The sequence below is a fragment of the Entelurus aequoreus genome, linkage group LG16 (assembly GCF_033978785.1).
Source record: "Entelurus aequoreus isolate RoL-2023_Sb linkage group LG16, RoL_Eaeq_v1.1, whole genome shotgun sequence".
In the NCBI taxonomy this organism is placed as follows: domain Eukaryota; kingdom Metazoa; phylum Chordata; class Actinopteri; order Syngnathiformes; family Syngnathidae; genus Entelurus; species Entelurus aequoreus.
Window position 1 is genome coordinate 41,544,473 of NC_084746.1, and position 19,897 is coordinate 41,564,369.

At 41.6% G+C, this 19,897-nt stretch overlaps 1 protein-coding gene across 2 annotated transcripts in view; it reads left to right on the plus strand.

Annotated features, from left to right (window-relative positions):
* The first annotated feature begins 381 nt into the window (after positions 1-381).
* The window catches only part of cables1 (Cdk5 and Abl enzyme substrate 1), a 60,366-nt gene continuing 40,850 nt past the window's right edge, over positions 382-19,897 (plus strand). The window contains exon 1 of one of the 2 annotated variants that reach the window (XM_062022880.1): positions 382-1,190. In XM_062022880.1, the coding sequence (XP_061878864.1) occupies positions 640-1,190 (551 nt within the window). In that variant the 5' untranslated portion in view covers positions 382-639. The remainder of the gene's footprint in view (positions 1,191-19,897) is intronic. The other variant, XM_062022882.1, reaches the window with a different exon arrangement.

Consider the following 19,897-nt stretch of genomic DNA (forward strand, 5'->3'; position numbering starts at 1 on the left):
GCTAGCTCTCTTCTCAATGGGTATTAGGCGCCTTTCATGTATATTTTGGACAAAAGTTGCTGATGAACGTCCTTATCTTTTGATACGTGCAAGTGGGCCTCCTAGCGGCTGTGGTCAGCATTGCGAGAACGTCAAAGCAAAGCCACAAGGACGAAGTCCTACACATCCACCACTAGGGGGAGTAGTCTACCAGCTGTGGCAGCGCCAACATAAACGCACAGTTCACTTTACGCCACTAGGGGTCACTGTCGCTGCACATGTGCGAGCACAGACCTTGGTCTATTTCTCCTGCAACAAACAGAGCCTCTTCCTGTCAGCACCCATTGATGGATTTGCAAACAACTGCGCTTTGAAGCAGCGCACATGTGCGTGAAATATTACCGAAACGTGGAACGCATGTGGTGTGCTTCATAGTCAGGAAAAGGTGGTACAAAGCCTACGTGTGTTGCTGACATCTGATTGGTCCAAATGTTCCCTGTGCTGCCACAATACTGCACACACGTGACCTGCCTGTTTTCACCCACTTCCACGCGTGCACTTAAAAGACAGGCCGCAGCACACACACACACTTACACACACGTTTTATATTTGATGTGCTGCAGGTGAGAGGATCTCAGCTCCGTGGGCGGGACGCGGAGCATGGCGGCGGCCGCCAGCAGCGGCACCTCCACGGCCACGCTGCACGGCATCGAGCAGACGCGGAAACGCATCGACCCCAGGCGGAGGCAAGCGGCGCTGTCCTTCCTCACCAACATCTCCCTGGATGGGCGACCCGTGCAGGACGCCGCCGACCAGCAGGAGGACGCCGAGGAAGGCGCGCTGGAAGCCAGGACTAGAAGCAGCTTCCTGGCTACGGCTACTCCAACTGCACCGCCCGGAGCGAACAACAACAACACCGCCGCTGTTGCCGCGAACACTTCCGCCGCCCAGACTCTCTCCTTGGCGAACCAGGCTCTCCTGGCGAGCGGCCGGACGAGCTGCTTGGCTGCCGCAGAGTCCGCCGAGGGCGACGCCTTCGCTGCGGCCAATTTCGGCTCGTCTTTCCCGGCGCTGTCTGCCTCTGCCAGGGGGAGACTGCAGACCTACACTCAGGGGATCGTACCAGCGGCGTACTCCAGACAAAGCTCCCAGAACTACTGTCTGGAGGGCGGCCAGATAGCCAACTCTGCCATGGAGCTGCAGAGATCAAGGTAACGCATGTCAACACTTGACTCCAGGCAACTTTGCACATTGTCTTGATAACAACAAACAATGCAACTCTCCTTAAAGCAGTGTTTTTCAACCTTTTTGGAGCCTAGGCACATTTTTGTTGAAATAATTGAGGCATACCACCAGCAGAAAACATTAAAAATGTAAACACTCTAGTTGATATTGACAGTAAAAAGTCATTGTGGCAAGTGTTGGATATGAATTCAAACCATAACCAACCATGCATCACTATAGCTTAGGGGTGTAACTGTACACAAAAATTTCGGTTCGGTGTGTACACCACCGTTCAAAAGTTTGGGATCACCCAAACAATTGTGTGCAATAGCCTTCATTTCTAAGAACAAGAATAGACTGTCGAGTTTCAGATGAAAGTTCTCTTTTTCTGGCCATTTTGAGCGTTTAATTGACCCCACAAATGTGATGCTCCAGAAACTCAATCTGCTCAAAGGAAGGTCAGTTTTGTAGCTTCTGTAACAAGCTAAACTGTTTTCAGATGTGTGAACATGATTGCACAAGGGTTTTCTAATCATCAATTAGCCTTCTGAGCCAATGAGCAAACACGTTGTACCATTAGAACACTGAAGTGATAGTTGCTGGAAATGGGCCTCTATACACCTATGTAGATATTGCACCAAAAACCAGACATTTGCAGCTAGAATAGTCATTTACCACATTAGCAATGTATAGAGTGTATTTCTTTAAAGTTAAGACTAGTTTAAAGTTATCTTCATTGGAAAGTACAGTGCTTTTCCTTAAAAAATAAGGACATTTCAATGTGACCCCAAACTTTTGAACGGTAGTGTACCTCGGTTTAGAGGTCATGGTTCGGTTCATTTTCGGTACAGTAAGAAAACAACAAAATATACATTTTTGGGCTATTTATGTACCAAATTTGCAAAATCTTTCACCAAAAACATTTTTCTCACTGGAATATTTAATGTGAAGTAATCCGAACCTCGGATAGGTCAATAGTTCATAATAACATTGATTTTGATTCAATATTATGTTTTGAGCAATGACAGTTTGAAAGAAAAAAAAACAGCTTAGTTTTATTAGTCAACATTGCAACTTTTTCTAAATTACATTTAACCTTTAAGCTTTTTTATTTCACTCTTGTCATGTTTTTGTTTATTTTAATAGTATTTTTAGAATGTGCCGTGGGCCTTTAAAACATTAGCTGTGGGCCGCAAATGGCCTCCGGGGCACACTTTTGACATCCCTGCTATAGATAATAAAACATTAAATCTATGGATAAAAAGCAGAGCCTGGCGACGCATTCGCGTTTATCATAACTCTCTCGCTCTCTCTGTCTCTGCCCCTCCCTCACGAATGCTGCTGCGTGCACAATTTGTTTTGTTTTTAACCCCTTCTTAACCCTGAACATACATTGAAAATACACGCAACCCTAACTCAAAATGCCGGACATTCGAGGCATTTAAGAAACTCCGCCCTGACAGCTCCGCAAAAGAGGACATGTCTGGTGAAAAGAGGACGTATGGTCAGTCTATCGTAGCCCGTTAGCTGCTAGCATGCCGTGTGTTGTGCCTCGGTGTGCATTGTTTACACAACGTGCGTTACGCTACTTAATATGTCCATGTGGAAACTCGTTCGGTACACCTCCGAACCGAACCGACACCCCTGTACCGAAACGGTTCAATACAAATACACGTACCGTTACACCCCTACTATAGCTCTTGTCTCAAAGTAAGTGTCATGACCTGTCACATCACGCCGTGACTTATTTGGAGTGTTTTGGTGTTTTCCTGTGTGTAGTGTCTTGCGCTCATATTTTGGTGGCTTTTCCTGTTTTGTTGGAATTTTCATTTAGCAGTTTCATGTCTTCCTTTTAAGCGCTATTCCCCGCACCTGCTTTGTTTTAGCAATCAAGACTATTTTAGTTGTGCGGACGCTATCCTTCTTTGTGTGGAAATTGTTGATTGTCATGTCATGTACGGATGTACTTTGTGGATGCCGTCTGCTCCACACGCTGTAAGTCTTTGCTGTCGTCCAGCATTCTGTTTTTGTTTAGTTTTCCAAAGCCATCCCTAAGCTTCAATGCCTTTTTTAGGGGCACTCGCCTTTTGTTTATTTTTGTTTTAAGCATTAGATACGGCGTTTACAAAGCAATTAGCTACCTGCTTCCACCTACTGATATGGAGGAGTATAACATGGTTACTCTGCTGAGCTCTAGACAGCACCGACACTCAACAAAGGCACTTTATTTGCAGATTATAATTACTGGTTTGCATTGAATATTTTTAACCAATCCATCCATTTTCTACTGCTTGTCCCTTTTTGGGGTTGCGGGGGTGCTGGAGCCTATCACAGCTGCATTCGGGCGGAAGGCGGCCAAATAGGTGAAATTACATAATCTCCCACGACACACCAGACTGTATCTCATGGCACGTGGCACAGTGGTTGAAAAACACTCAGTGTTTCTCATAAACTGCCAAGATACCTGTGGCGGTGGGGGCGTGGCTGTGGGCGTGGTCACCGTGACATCATTGAGTAATTTGCATAATTTACTACAATGACTAGATTTTCTCTAAAAAGGCTCAAAAAATGTATACTTACTAATTAATTAATAATAACAGTTTTGTTTTAAACGTCCATCCATCCATCCATCCATCCATTATACAATATAATTACAACACTTTATGTACATATTTATATACAGAATTGAACAATACATTATTCACTGAAATATATTTATTAATTGTGGTTCTTACAAAAAATATATCTTATAAAATATAAAAGCTAAAATGTCTCAAAGCTCAGCCCCTTTAATTAGTGCATACTAAATAATTTAACTTTAGCCTACTACTACAACCATATTATTTACCAGCAACATAAAGTGAAACAGAGGCAGAGGTGTCCTGCCACAGTCAGTAACAAATAAACAGAAAACAGTAGTGGTGGTAGATAGACACAGAGCTTCATCAAACATCTGATCCACTGAACAAAAAGCTCCAAAAATCTTGAACTTTAGACTGCCATCAGTTTTACTCCCTACACTTAACCATGTGTTTCCTACTGCCTGCAGACTTTGGACCCTTTGTTATATACACATGTTGTGTTTCTAATATAAATACATTTAATAAAGTCAAATACAAATAAGGCAACAAGAGAAGTATCCTACACTTCTCTTTTGTAAAGTAAATCTGAACAGCCGATATGGGCATCTACATCAACTATATGATTTGCCTGAGAAGCTGGAGAGGGCAAAGAAAAGAAAAAAAAAATTGTATTTGATTTATTTTTATTTTATTTAAAAAAAAAAATTTTTAAATTTGTGGCGGACGTAATTCTTTCGTGGCGGGCCGCCACAAATAAATGAATGTGTGGGAAACCCTGACACTGCATTAAAGCACCAAGGAGACTCTTAAGCATGCACTCATGCAGACTTTTTTAATTGCTGAATACTGCTAATTAAACACTTGGCTCTCCAAGTACCACTGTAATGACCAACATTAAAATACAGTAGCGTGGTATGCCTAACTATTCACTAAAAACATGTATATTTAATAGTTGTAGCTAGTGTTACATGTACCACAGTTTGAGAATCACTGGTTTCTTTTTCTAATGTTTACAAATAGGGCGGGTGGCACAAGGGTTAGTGCATGTGCCTCACAATACGAAGGTCCTGAGTTCAATCCCGGGCTCGGGATATTTGTGTGAAGTTTGCATGTTCTCCCCTTGACTGCGTGGGTTCCCTCCGGGTACTCCGGCTTCCTCCCACCTCCAAAAACATGCACCTGAGGATAGGTGGATTGGTAACACTAAATTGGCCCTAGTGTGTGAGTGTGAATGTTATGGTAAATGAGTTATACTTGTATAGCGCTTTTCTACCTTCAAGGTACTCAAAGCGCTTTGACACTATTTCCACATTTACCCATTTACACACACGTTCACACACTGATGGCGGGAGCTGCCATGCAAGGCCCTAACCACGACCCATCAGGAGCAAGCGTGAAGTGTCTTGCTCAAGGACACAATGGAAATGACTAGGTTGGTAGAAGCTGGGGATCGAACCAGGAACCCTCAGGTTGCTGGCACGGTCACTGTCCCGACCGCGCCACGCCGTTGTCTGTCTATCTGTGTTGGCCCAGCGATGAAGTGGCGACTTGTCCAGGGTGTGCCCCGCCTTCCGCCCGAATGCAGCTGAGATAGGCTCCAGCACCCCTAGTGACCCCGAAAGGGACAAGCGGTAGAAAATGGATGGATGGATGGATACATATAGGGCTCGAAAGTGGGACGTGGAAACTCAATGCGTTGTTGTTCTTGCCGGCGTCGAAGTGGCTTATTTACATGGCCGAATGTAGGACTGTCCTAAAGTTGTGTTGTTTTCTTTAACAAGTTCAAAACATGCCGTTGACGTGCAACATAATTATATACAATAACGTTTGTCATGATTGCTTCAGGGAAGAAGAAAAAAAAAAGTGTCTTAAAGACTTGCCCACAGGGGTGACAACAGAAGTGAACAGTGTCTTAAACGGAAGTGAAGCTGGAGTAGGGCTGGGCGATACGGACGAAAAAGTATATCCCGATATATTTTTACTTAAACTCCATATTCGATATATATCTCGATATATTTTCCGGTGAAAGTATAAATATAAAGATATTAATTTTTGAGCGAGATTCAGTGAAATTGAAGTGAATGACAACTGTACTATAAACGGTCAGTGGCACTTTTATTAACCCAGTTAGTCTAGATGGGTATTAACAGCACAGAAAAAAACTGTTTAAGTAGCACAGAATTACATAACATGAATAAAATAGAAAAATATTCTTTCTACGTAAAATAAATAACATAGCTGTGGAAATAATACATTTTTGGCAGCATTTCTCGTGGCAACTCGATAACAGTTTTGATTTGGGCTTACATGGTAAACAACTCAAATGAATGTTTTATTCAGACGCATACTTTTGTCCAAATGTGGCCAAGTAGTGTCTAGCATTGTGGGTTTCCTGGACGTGGTCTACATCGCTCAAAGAAAAATCTAAAGAAGAGAGAATCACTCTGCCATCTTCCACTTGTTTTTTAATATATAAATCGCTCTTCTCTCCTGCGACTCTTTTGTCGTCATTTGGGATGTCTGTTGTGATTTCCCTTCCTGTGTGTGAATGGGTGAATGTGGAAAATAGTGTCAAAGCGCTTTTAGTTCCTTAAAAAAAAAGGTAGAAAAGCGCTATACAAGTACGACCCATTTACCATTTACCTGGTTCGATGACCCGCCCTATCTTGCCTCTGATTGGCTTAATATCAACCAATAAGCCCATGCGAGGGAGTGAGGAGCGGGGGAGAACAAGGAACACAACAAATAAGCGGCGTTTGGTCATTTTAACGTGAAATAATGTGAGAGTGAATGTTGTCTGTCTATCTGTGTTGGCCCTGTGATGAGGTGGCGACTTGTTCAGGGTGTACCCCGCCTTCCGCCCGAATGCAACTGAGATAGGCTCCAGCACCCCCCGCAACCCCAAAAGGGACAAGCGGTAGAAAATGGATGGATGGATGGATATTAAGATATTTTCTTAATTCATATCTTGTTTAAAAATATATCGATATATCTTACAAACTCGATATATCGCCCAGCCCTAAGCTGGAGAGACAATACGTAACACGGAAATCAGAAAAAAATTATAAAAAACTAACTGCTGAAAATAAATTAAACTTACGATTAGGTTTGGGTTAGGGTTGTGTATAATCAGCCAAAAAGAAATACATTCAACAACTGAAATTGCAACAACCAATGGTGCGTTGCATTACCCATATTGAATCACGTTACAAACTAAACTACCACTTTCGCGTTTTCAGCGACCCTGCAGCCATGTCTTTAAAACACAGTTCACTTTAGATTCCGTCACCTTTGTGGGCGCAACTTAGAGTATTTCTGCGGCCGCAGCTATACCCTTCTCCCTTACTTCTTTAGCGGAGATCCACAAGCCTAGCAAATATTGGCTAATGCTGACGAGAACATGACATTTGTTCCAAAGAAAAGAAAGTGTTGCCAGTGCTTGAGATGGCCTGGAACAAATGACTGCACGCTGCAAAGTTTCTTTGAAAAAGAAAGCAGCACAACAAACTTATTCCAGCATCTGAAACGGCATCGAGCCAAGTGGGGGAAATACAACTCTTCACAAGGCGAACAAGACCCAACAACAACAAACTCCGCCCAAAAAGCAGCTTACTGTGGCGAAATCATTTAGGTACTAGGTACCAAGTACAGTTTGATGAAAAATGAGAATGCACAGAGCGATCACTAAAGCAAACTCTCTGCACATCCAAAACGGGAGAGGACTTAAAGGGGTGCCTTGAGGCACACCTAAGTTATGTAAATTACAAGTTTGGACCCCAGTGCCAATGTGTTTACAGTGGTCCAAGATCCTCTGTACAACAGGAGCTCTGTAGAGTTTTTAGGAATTTTCTGCAAAAATGTTTGTCTACCACCTAGGTGTCAAAGTCAAGGCCCGTGGGCCACATCCAGCCCGTGAATGAATGATTTGATTAGTATTAGAACCGGCCCGCAGGCCACAGCCGCCTGCTGCTGTTTTGCACGCACCAATACACCATCAGTGTTGGCGCTAGGAATTTTCAAAATGGGGTACGAGGGACCCCATCAAGTCACAAAAATGAGGTCCCACAGTACATTTCTGGGGTCCCACTGTTTTGAAACCGTTTTGAAAACAAATGATAAATGTATGCATTATCCTGTTATATCTCACATTCTATATTGTGTATTGGAAAAAGGTTGTCATAAACATTACTTAATTCTTTAAAAAAAAAAAGTAATACAAAAGAAAGCACATTTTTATGCATATGTAAATTTATTCAGTTATAAAAATGTATTCACTTTCTTCTATCCTTCATGGATCTAAACTTTACTGCTGCCGGTATTTTTTTTCTATATTTTTATTGTAATATTTTCAGAGTGTGTTTGTTCTATTTTTGGCCAAAGTAAGACAAAGAAAACAATCTGAAGTTGTCTTTATTTTTTGGTTTTAATGCCATGATTTTAATAATCTGGCCCACGTGTGCACAGATTTTCCTCCATGCGGCCCCTGAGCTAAAATGAGTTTGACACCCCTGGTCTACCAAGTTCTGAACTGAACTCGGGGGTGGGGGGGCTAGTATGGTGTAATTCCCCGGCCGGATTTGGCCCCTTGGGCTGCCGATTAAATAACCAGCGCTGTAGAAGTGGGGATGTTGTACCCGGGCCCCAAGCATAGGAGGTTTGGGGGACCCCTGAGATTTTGTAAAGTTTGAAAAAATGTTTATTCAATTTAAATACATGTTATAAAAAAAAAAACGACATCATAAATGTTAATATAAAAGTTTAATAATAAAGTTGCTTGAATCAAATTAAGAACTTTTAACTACCTACACCCCGTATCAAAAATACTCAACGTTTTGTTCCACCTGGAGAGCGACAAAGCTAGCATGGAACACTTCACTCAACACAGTTCACCTTTAAACATTCACACTAGCACATTGGAACAAGGATGAGATGATAGAAGAAAGGTGAAAATATAATAAATATATCTTTGGCAGCATAGGAGGAAGTTATTTACACGCTTCAATTTTGCATGTCTTAGCGCATTACTGTGATGCATCCAAGGAATTGTCGATTAAAGTTACAGACACGTCACTAATTTTTAAAGACAGAATGAGAGTGAAAGTCCCACTTCAGAACTTTCAGTTTTGGTTGATTTTGGCGGCGCCAGTGGACCAAAGCGGTGGTGTTTGGCCTGAAGGAAGATCACATTTCCCATGAGGACCAGCGTAAAGCGGCGTAAATCAACAGAAACTACTGTCACGGAGCTACAAACTGACACCATAATACCACCATGATTCAGTAAGACTGATATATTCCACAGTAGGAACCTACATATTTTACTCAAACTTTATATTTGCGATCTGCAGTCATCGCATAGTTTTTTTCTTTATGCAGTACTTTTGAGTTTGTTGCGTGGCTGGTCGTGTCAGTGTGGAACTACACACTGACAAGTTGGTGACTATTTATTTATTTTTGACAGCTAACATTAGCATTATCATTTTGTTTTGAGCATCGAAAGTCACTTACTAGTCCAGCAGGAACAGAGCTAAGGCAGCATCGGTCTGAAATCCCTCCTCGTCTCAGCGAGCGAAAGCCGGGCCAATGTTGATCCTTGACTGTCCTTGTATCCGGTTAGCCTCCCTTTTCCTTATTTTGTCTCCTCAGACAAAACTTTTCCTTTCTTTGGTTGTTCTACAGCTTCTACCATGATGGCAGTAATTGCACGTAGGCGCTCGCATCGACTTCCGTCTTATTAACGAATGGAGAGAGTGATGTATGCCGTAAAGCAAGGGTGTCAAACTCATTTTAGATCGGGGGCCACATGGCCTGGCCCCAAGTGGGCCAGACTGGTAAAATCACGCCACGATAACTTAAAAATAAAGACTACTTCAGATTGTTTTCTTTGTTTAAAAATAGAACAAGCACATTTTGAAAATGTAAAAATTATAATTTTGTTGTTTTTGTTTTTTCCACTTACATGTTGCGGTTAATAGCTTTTTATTTGTCGTTATTTATACTTTCTGAATAAATTATATGATAATGTTTTTCAGTCAACTCAATTTTCAATCTATCAAGATAAAAAAAGATATCAAAATCAAATTATTTATGTAGTTTGCTCATTTTCCTCGACTGGTGCACTAACATGTGTTTTTTTTGTTTTTTTTTAACATATGTAGCATAATCTACAAAGATACAAAGAATTGCTATTTGCGACATCTACTGGACACATTTAGAACCGCAGTTTCTTTCATTCAAAAATGTCAGCTAATTTTTATACTTAGCAAACTCATCCCGCGGGCCGGATAAAACCTGTTCGCGGGCCGTACGTTTGACACCCCTGCCGTAAAGCAAGTGAGCACATGTGTAGTTTTTTGTTTGTCGTCAAAGTAGGTAAGTGCCAGTAAAAGTCATACAGACTCCCTCAGGACATGACAGAGGTGTCATTTAACTAGTTGTAAGTTCATGTATCATCCCAAAAGTTATGAAAATATTTTATGAAGGTTGAAAAGTTACTTAGTGCTGCTTTAAGATGCACTCATAATATAATCATCATAATAACGTGTTATTTGTTTTTATGTGTGTATCAGCTGTGTATCGACTCTTGCAGAATCGAGTCTGCTCATAAGGAGTAACATGGACGAGTCCTTTTATAGATGTCCTTTTTATCGCTTGGTTTGAATGATGTCACGTCCGGCTCACGCCAGCTCATTAAATATGCGTGGTGGTCAAGCCGGCGTCTGTTCTCAATGGGTACAAGTCGCCATTGAGCCTTTCTCGTCAACAAATGTCCTCTGTTTGCGTTGTTTTCGGCTATACGATCCGTTCAAACCGCAAAAAGGATAAAAGTTTCTTCAGCGTTCCTCGAGAGGTAGTCAAGAAGGGCCGAAGAGTGCAAGATCTTACAAAAAGACGAGGAGAGAAGTAGCACGCGCTCAAGTCGAAGAATGCTCAAGTTTGCAGTGATCACTTTGTTACAGGTTTGTTTGATATACTTTTACGTTTAGTATTTCCCATTAAAGTATTATCTTGATAATATTTGTATTTCTTAAAGCACGTTTGGTACGGGTGTGTGTTGCACGTATTTGCTTTTTGCAGGAAGATCTAGGGCTCTTGCGTACTCTGATAGTTTGTGCGCTGCTTGCTGCACAACAGCAATCTTGGCTCGGTTGACCACCACAGTTTTTCACTTCCGGAAAAAGTCACGTGACTGAATACAAGCAATTGTGACAGCTGTCACTAACAGTTGTGTGGTGCTTCTCAATGGCACAACCTGCTGCCAAGAACCCCTCAGAGGACCAATTCGTGGTCTTAAAACTCTTTTTTTCCTTGTTTCAAAAGGCTTGGACTTCAGTTTTAGAATGGTTGGATAGCACAAAAACCACAAGTTATCATCTGTCACTGCTCAAACTGGACCTCATTTTTAATTGAAAATTTTAAATTTTTGCTATAATATGAGAGACATAAGCATCCAAACATGTTTATTATGGGATTTTCTGCTGTATTTTATCAATTTTAAAATATATGCCAAAGGATCAGATCTTAATCAAATGTAGGTTACTTTGAACCTGCATATATAGTAGTTATTTTTTTATTTCAGACCCAGGGGGATCCATATCACAGAAAAAGAAACCATACAACGATGAAAAAATAAAAGAAATACAAGCAGAAATAAAATAAACATAAAAACTTGCATAAAAATATAATAAATAAAAAACACTCCACAATCCTCAATGTCCAGCATACAGGCTACTCGCCAATGGTTCCACAGAGTAAATGTGGTTTAAAACTTACATTTCCTAAAAGTACACAACAATAATGTACCCTTAACAATATATTTTGTAGAATTATATTGTAAAATTTAGGCCAAATATCATACTAAAACCTACATAAAATCTATTTTTTTCTTAACAATATAAAAGTTCTACATAATCTTGTATTCATATATTTGGCTTATGACTGTTTTACTGTACATACAAATGTATTTTATTATTTCATTTGTGTGCGTGCTCTCTAGAATTCTTGTGGCAACATCTTTAATACTGTGAGTTGAAAATATTGTGTCGTTATACAAAAAAAATTGGAAAAATAAAATCTAGAAAAATGCCCGTTCATTCAGCAATAATTATGCTCAGTTTAGCTTGACATGTGCTCATTGTGTTAATTATTGTAGTAGTAGTAGTTTGCACTGCAGCAGAAATCCACTGCACCCCCCTGAGAGCTGCCTCTAATATTTTAGTACATCATATTAAAAAAAGGTGTTATTATAATGCAGACACATTTGACACTGGTCATTTCAATAGAGCTATTGCATTGGATCTAATTGGGTTGTGTAATTGTACCTCATGTTGTTGCCTGTGAGGTGAGGAAAACAGACCTATCCTATCTCTGGTGATATTAATGTTTGATAAGGTGTCAACGCAGACAGCAAATGTTTATTTGCTGCAGAGGGTTATCTTCCCGAGGCTGCAGAAAGGTGGCCAGAGAGGTGCCTGAATGGGAGAGCCTTTCTCTCCTGTCTTTTCCACCCGCTCCTCCACTTCCTTTCCCAGGCGCGCCACAGACTCTCACTCTCTCCCCTCAGACTTGATTGTGGCTTCGGGCCTCGCTTCCTTTCAGGAAGTTGCAGAGCAACCCCGAGTTAGACGGAGGGAAGTAAATGCATGAGAACGGTTGTCTTGTCATGTTTCGATGTTGTGTGTTGCAACAAGCAGCCTTTGGTTTCGGAGTTTTGCACGTTTAGGCCACATGCTTTTGTGGCAGGGAGGTCGACGGCGCTAGGAGCGCTGAGGTCATGCTTGGCAATTGTCCCATGATTACATAAGAACACTTCAGGATGCCGCTGCTGCACACAGAAAACACAGTAGGAACTACTGCGGTACAATAGAGCCTCTATGATTGGCTTCTGGTGGAAATCATCAGTTCCAGGGTTAAACTGCTGCCTTGTATTGATTTGCATGGGATTAATATTCTATTAAATGGTACTACCATAGGGCGCACCGGATTATAAGGCGCACTGCCGATGAATGGTCTATTTTTTATCTTTTTTCATATATTAGGCGCACAGGATTATAGGGCGCATTAAAGGACTCATATTAAAGGAGTTTACTGACAGATATAAATAATAACTTTACCATACATTATATTAGACATGGCAACAGCAGAGGATGAATGTCCCATAACAAGAAGTTGGAGGAAAAAGAAGAAGCTTATCAACTTTGGGGCAGACGCGCAAAATTTTTCAGAATGTATGCGGATCCCAAATACAGATCACCAGGTACCAGAAGGTAAGTGTCACACCCCGCCTCGGGTGAAGGTAATGTAACCTTTGCCAACCAGACTTTCAAACCAAGGATGGCAAGGCATGCAGTTGGTAACAGTTTAAAACATTTATTTAAATCACAAAGTGTCAAAAAGTGAACAACAACAAGAGAAAACAAAGCACCCAAAATATGCAATAGTAATAAATAGAGGCAATGTTAGTATAGTATATTATATATAGTACATTTATATTCTAAATCAATTTCAAAGTCGCATGCGTTAAATAGGCCTATATAATTAATCAAAATAAGCATATTAAAAATAATCAAAATGTAAATCTATTATAACAAAATACATGTATTCACAATCAAAGGTCAATAATCAAATATGTCAAAGTAAAGAATTAAATAATCAAAACAGATTTAGCAAAATCACTTAGCAATCTACAAAACTCCAGTATCCCTTACACAGGTCAAGGGTGGTGATGAACACAGCTTTGCCCAGCTTCTCAAGAAGTTCATCAATACGTGGCATAGGATACGCGTTGAATTTAGAAACTGCATTCACTTTGCATAGGTCATTACATAGTCATATCGTGTTGTCTTTCTTAGGGACGAGGACAATGGGGTTACACCACTCACTGTTTGAGGGTTCAATCACTCCTAGATCCAGCACGGTTTGGATTTCATGGTTGAGGGGCATAGGTGCTTTTTTTAAGTGAATGACATGTTCAATTAGTGGAGTTATTCCTGGCTTTCCAGTGAACAATACTGGGAATTCTTCACACACTTGCAATAGTTTAAGGGCAGATTGTGCAGACAAGTGACTTACATCAGGTTTCTGTGGTGTAGAGATCTGTCTCCTCCACATCATCCTCCATTTCCACTTCCCATGCCAGCATCACCTTTTCCTCTTGCAACTCCTTGCTTTGAGTAGGTACTTTGCTGGCCTGGACACACTTTCCTTCCACAGAGGATTTCCTCTCCTTCCATTCCTTCAGAAGGTTGATGTGGTACAATTGGGATGCCGTTCCTTTATTCAGATGTGAGATCTCATAAGTGACTGGACCAGCTTGTCTGACCACAGAGTAAGGACCTTGCCATTGGGCCAGCAGTTTATGGCTTGAGGTTGGAATCAAGAGCATGCCCTTTTGACCTGGCTGTAGCACCCGTTGACGTGCTTTCTGGTCATACCAGGTCTTCTGTTTCAGCTGGGCTTTGCTCTGTATTGCTCCAGCCGGTCTCGCATCTGCAGCTCATAAGAAAGAACCCCTTGTGGTGCAGGTGGTTTGGATTCCAATGATTTCTTCAAGAGATCCAAGGGATCTTGAACGGGGAACCCATAAAGAAGCTCAAAAGGCGAAAACCCGGCAGAAGCTTGGGGTACCTCTCGATAGGCAAAGAGCAAGAAGGGAAGCCATTTCTCCCAGCCTCGACCGGTGTCGTCTACAAACTTCCTCAGCATGGACTTCAGGGTTTGGTTGAAGCGTTCCACCAGCCCGTCGGTTTGTGGATGATAGGGAGTGGTCCGAATGCCAGTAATTCCAAGTTGTTTATGAAGCTGCTTCATGAGCTTTGAAGTGAAGTTGGTTCCTTGATCCGTGATTAATTCATCTGGAATTCCTACTCGTGAGAAGAACTGTACAAGAGTAGAGATGACTTTGGGAGTCTTGATTCTCCTTAGTGGGAAGGCCTTAGGAAATCTGTTGACGTAGTCACAGAGGACAAGGATGTAATCATGGTTAGGGCTCCAACTAATAACTAATTTTGATAATCGATTAATCTGTCGATTATTACTTCGATTAATCGATTAATAATCGGATAAAAAAGACAAACTAAATTTCTATCCTTTCCAGTATTTTATTGGGAAAAAAACAGCATACTGGCACCATGTTCTTTCAACTTGCCAAATAAAACAAGGCAAATGTTACAAATATGTTTTTTTTTTTTTAAAGTTCACCATTGTCATGCACAATAGCAATAATTTTGCTTGGGGGAATTTTAAACCTGGCTACTACCTATTCCAACCATTCTGCAATGTTGGATGCTGAATGTCTTTCCTCTAGTGGCATGGTCGTAAGGCAGATTGACTTCATGTTCCATTCGTCTCCAATGTAATGGCATGTATTGCCAAGGTAGGCCTCCGTGGCTAAACTTGTCCACAAGTCAGTAGTGAGAGCAATTTTGACGACTTAGGTTGTACACTTTTCTCCATTGAAGCAATAACCTGAGGATGTTTCTCCGCTGAACTGTCCGTACTGTTTTCCTCCGCCATTTTTCGAATGTTTCCAGGCAAAGGAAACGGCGTTGTCACGTGAACTGCACGTGACACATCATTGGCTGGCTTACTGCCACCTCACGAGACGTAGCCGCAGCGCATGCGCATAGCCTAGATCCAACGAATCGATGACTAAATTAATCGCCAACTATTTTTATAATCGATTTTAATCGATTTAATCGAATAGTTGTTGCAGCCCTATTCATGGCCTCCACTGCTTTTCTCCAGGGGTCCAACGATATCCATTGCGATCCTCCGGAAAGGAACATCAATGAGAAGAAGAGGGAGTAGTGGGGCTTTCTCAGGTCGTCTCGGAGAAGTCTTCTGGCACTGCAGACCGGTTTGACAGTACTCAATAACATCTTTGACCATTAAAGGCCAAAAGAAGGGATCTTTGACTCCAGCGAGAGTCTTGTCTTGCCCAAGATGACCAGCCCAAGGTATGGAATGAGCAAGATGGAGTACAGGGGGCCTACAGCAGGTAGGGACCACCAAGCAATTCTCTGGCTGATCTGCTACATACAGGACTCCATCCTCCATGACATACTTTTCACCCTGGTTTGGCTGCAAGGGGATGTTAGCATCTTTCATCTTAGCCAGCAGGGGAGCCAGTGAGACTTCAGCTCTCTGTAGCTCTCCGATGTCTTCAGGTACCTGCCACTCTTCGTCAGGTTTCAAGCTTGACACATCACCCAACAGTGGAGTACCTTGGATCTTCTCCAGGCGGTGCTGGCACTTGCTTTTCGGGGGGCCCTTCTGACCACCCTGGCATAGAGAAGGGTCCAAGTCAGGAAGAGGCTTCAGCCCTAGCTTGGCTGTCTTGGCACGAGTGAGTACTGGATAAGCCTCTTGAATGGCTGGAATAGAACTGGACTTTGCTTTCTGCTTGTGTGCCTGATGAACAAGATCATGCAGAATAGGCAAGTCTCTGCCCAAGATCATGTCATGGGGCATGTGGTCAACAGCCCCCACACGGAGCAAGAAAGCCTGGTCATCGATGACTATGGTCACATCAGCCACAGGTTATCTTCTTTGATCACCATGGACACATTGAATGGCTGTGGCATGCTGATAATCAAGATTGCCAAGTTACACAAAAGAATGGTTCAACAGTGTCATGGAGCTACCTGTGTCCAACAGTGCTTGCACTGGATGGCCATTAACACAAGCTGGCATCATGATAGGCTCACTGTCAGGTTTGGCCTCAGGTTCAGGATTGGGTGCAAGAGCAGGTGCCATGACTGAAGCTGGGACAGATGGATTGAGAACATGACAGAAGCTGGACAGCTTGGGACCTTTCAAGGGACAGACTGAGGCTCGATGCCCTGGCGGTTGACAGTGGTAGCAGATGAGATCCTTCACTGGACTCTGTCTCGGGAACACTCTCTTGTCCCCCGAGGTGCTGCAACCACCTGCTTTCTGCTCACCTCTTTGGTGTGACAGGTCGGCTGCACCTTGGGCTGCTACACGGTTGTTCTGCTGCCTTGGCATTCGGAGCCCTTTACGAGCATTCAAGTACTGGCCTGCAAGTTTAGTAGCAGTAAGGCCATCTTCCGGCTCGTGTTCCTTAACCCAAGTCTTCATCTCGTTAGGCAGCATGCGAAGCATTTGCTCCAGAATTAAAAGCTCTGCGATGTCATCTTTGGAACGCTGCTCTGGCTTGATCCATCTTCTGTAGAGACCTTTGAGTCTGTTGTAAGTCTCCTTGGGAGATTCACCAGGGAGAATGTAGGTTGATCGGAACTGGAGCCTATAAGTATCAGAGATATCAAATTTAGCAATGAGGGCTTCTTTAAGGTCAGCGTAGACGTTGGTAGCATCTTCCTCCATCGCAGAATAGGCATCCAGGGCTTTGCCGGTCAAGAGTGGAACAGGTCGGCAGGCCCAGTCAGACTGAGGCCAGCCCCAGGTGCGAACCATGCGCTCAAAGAGGACAAGAAAGTTTTCGATGTCCTCACCCTGTTGGAAAGGGAGCATATTTGGGCCTTGTCGGAGATGATGGTCAGGTGGCAAGGAATCTCTGGACGGCGACGCTTGAGGACTAGGAGTTGGATGTGGGTGAGTTCTGGGTTTGGGTTTGGGCGACTGCTCACAACGACTATCATCAGGAGTACTGTTAGCATTTTGGTTAGTGAGTGAGTGATCTAGGCTAGTCCTTGTACAGACAGTTTTTAACTCCTGGAGTTCACGGACCAGGACAGCTTCCCTACGTTGCTGTCCAATCAAAAAGTCTTGGAACATGTTAACCAGGGTAGGTTCACCTACCACTCTTTCAGTCCTTGGTGGCTCAGCAGACCACCTAGCCTTCCCAGACCCCTTCCTATGCTGCTTACGCCCAGCCCCAGAGTTCTCAAAACTGTCACAGTAAGAAAAGTTGCTTTTGCATAATATTGCGAAACAAAACGCCAGATAATGTCTTACCTTATACACACACCATAATAATACTTGTATGTTTAATGTGCCTACAATCCTTCAAAGCTTACCAAAGTTGTGCTAAAACATTTTGATAGATTTTTGAGTGCTATCAAAACCCTCAAATATACACAACCAAAACAATAAATGACCAAAACTATCACAATTATCATTATCGTGGTATTGTTGAATGTCCTCAAAAAGTACTTATACACACAAAAATATTTTAACCAAGTTGTATTTTTTAAATAATTAAAATAAATAGACACATTATACTTTCTTGTCAGAGGAAACATCAAATATTGTTCTGGCTTAATAAGAGCCATATTAGTTGTATTTGTGTGTTTAAATATGTTTATCTTTTATTGTAAATTGTAAAGGCCGATCAGTTGTTTCACTTCCGGTTTATGTGCCGTCACGTGAGTTCACTTACTGTTGAACGGCGTTCGTGCCGTCTGTTTCAACTTGACACTGTCGAGTTTATCGATCACTTTGTGCAAAAACAGCACATTCTTTGTTAAATGTGAATACTGTAGCTCACTTGTTTAAACAGTAAAGTGTCTGTGCAAGTTTAGATTGGGGAAGTAAGTTTCGTAACGTCATTGTCTGTTTGCATGTTAGCATATAGCGCCAGTCCGTCCCTATAAGTGCAGTTATGAATGACGGTTCTTTGATCATTTTTAGTTAATACGGTAATACTTAACGTCGGGAGTTTTAAAGCGGTTATCATTACCATACTTGCCAACCTTGAGACCTCTGATTTCGGGACGTGGGGGGGCTTGTTTGAGGGAGGGGGCGTGGTTGGGGGCGTGGTTAAGAGGGGAGGAGTATATTTACAGCTAGAATTCACCAAGTCAAGTATTTCTCATATATATATATATATATATATATATATATATATATATATATATATATATATATATATATATATATACACTACCGTTCAAAAGTTTGGGGTCACCCAAATAATTTTGTGGAATAGCCTTCATTTCTAAGAACAAGAATAGACTGTCGAGTTTCAGATGAAAGTTCTCTTTTTCTGGCCATTTTGAGCGTTTAATTGACCCCACAAATGTGATGCTCCAGAAACTCAATCTACTCAAAGACGGTCAGTTTTGTAGCTTCTGTAACGAGCTAAACTGTTTTCAGTTGTGTGAACATAATTGCACAAGGGTTTTCTAATCATCAATTAGCCTTCTGAGCCAATGAGCAAACACATTGTACCATTAGAACACTGGAGTGATAGTTGCTGGAAATGGGCCTCTATACACCTATGTAGATATTACACCAAAAACCAGACATTTGCAGCTAGAATAGTCATTTACCACATTAGCAATGTATAGAGTGTATTTCTTTAAAGTTAAGACTAGTTTAAAGTTATCTTAATTGAAAAGTACAGTGCTTTTCCTTCAAAAATAAGGACATTTCAATGTGACCCCAAACTTTTGAACGGTAGTGTGTGTATATATATATATATATATATATATATATATATATATATATATCCTGAAAATATGCAAACAAAACTGTGTTTAGATAATTGATACTTCAAACTTGCATAAATAAATCTTAAGGAATATAACATAACTTGGCTTCTGAGGGCTTCAAAATGTAATGAATAAAATGCTAAAGTTGTTGATAAACAAGCAATTATTTTAATAATTAAATATGGTAATTTTAAATGAATTATGATCTTTTATTTCCTAATTATTTCAAATATGTTTATTTCAATGTATAATTATATGGCTGGATGTAATGAGTCAGAAAAAATAAAAATACAATTAATTTTGATGTTTTTAACAAAATATAGTAAAAATGTATTTAGGTTGTTTTTTTTTAAATTAATAAATATATTTATTTTTAGGTAAGATAAACATAATACATTTTATCTCTAGTCTGGATGATTTAGTTCTTGGCACCCTGTTGTCCTCCCGTCTCTTCCCCGAGGATGGCTCCATGAGCTGGGCAAACGCCTGGAGATGCCCTACGTCAACAACACGGTCGGCGGCCCGTCGGTGCGCAGCTCGTACATCGCCGCTCTCTACTTCACCCTCAGCAGCCTGACCAGCGTCGGCTTTGGCAACGTGTGCGCCAACACGGACGCCAAGAAGATCTTCATCTGCACCATGCTCATCGGCCGTATGCCGGACGCCTCGTATGGAATAACGTGATTAGGCAGGCACGCT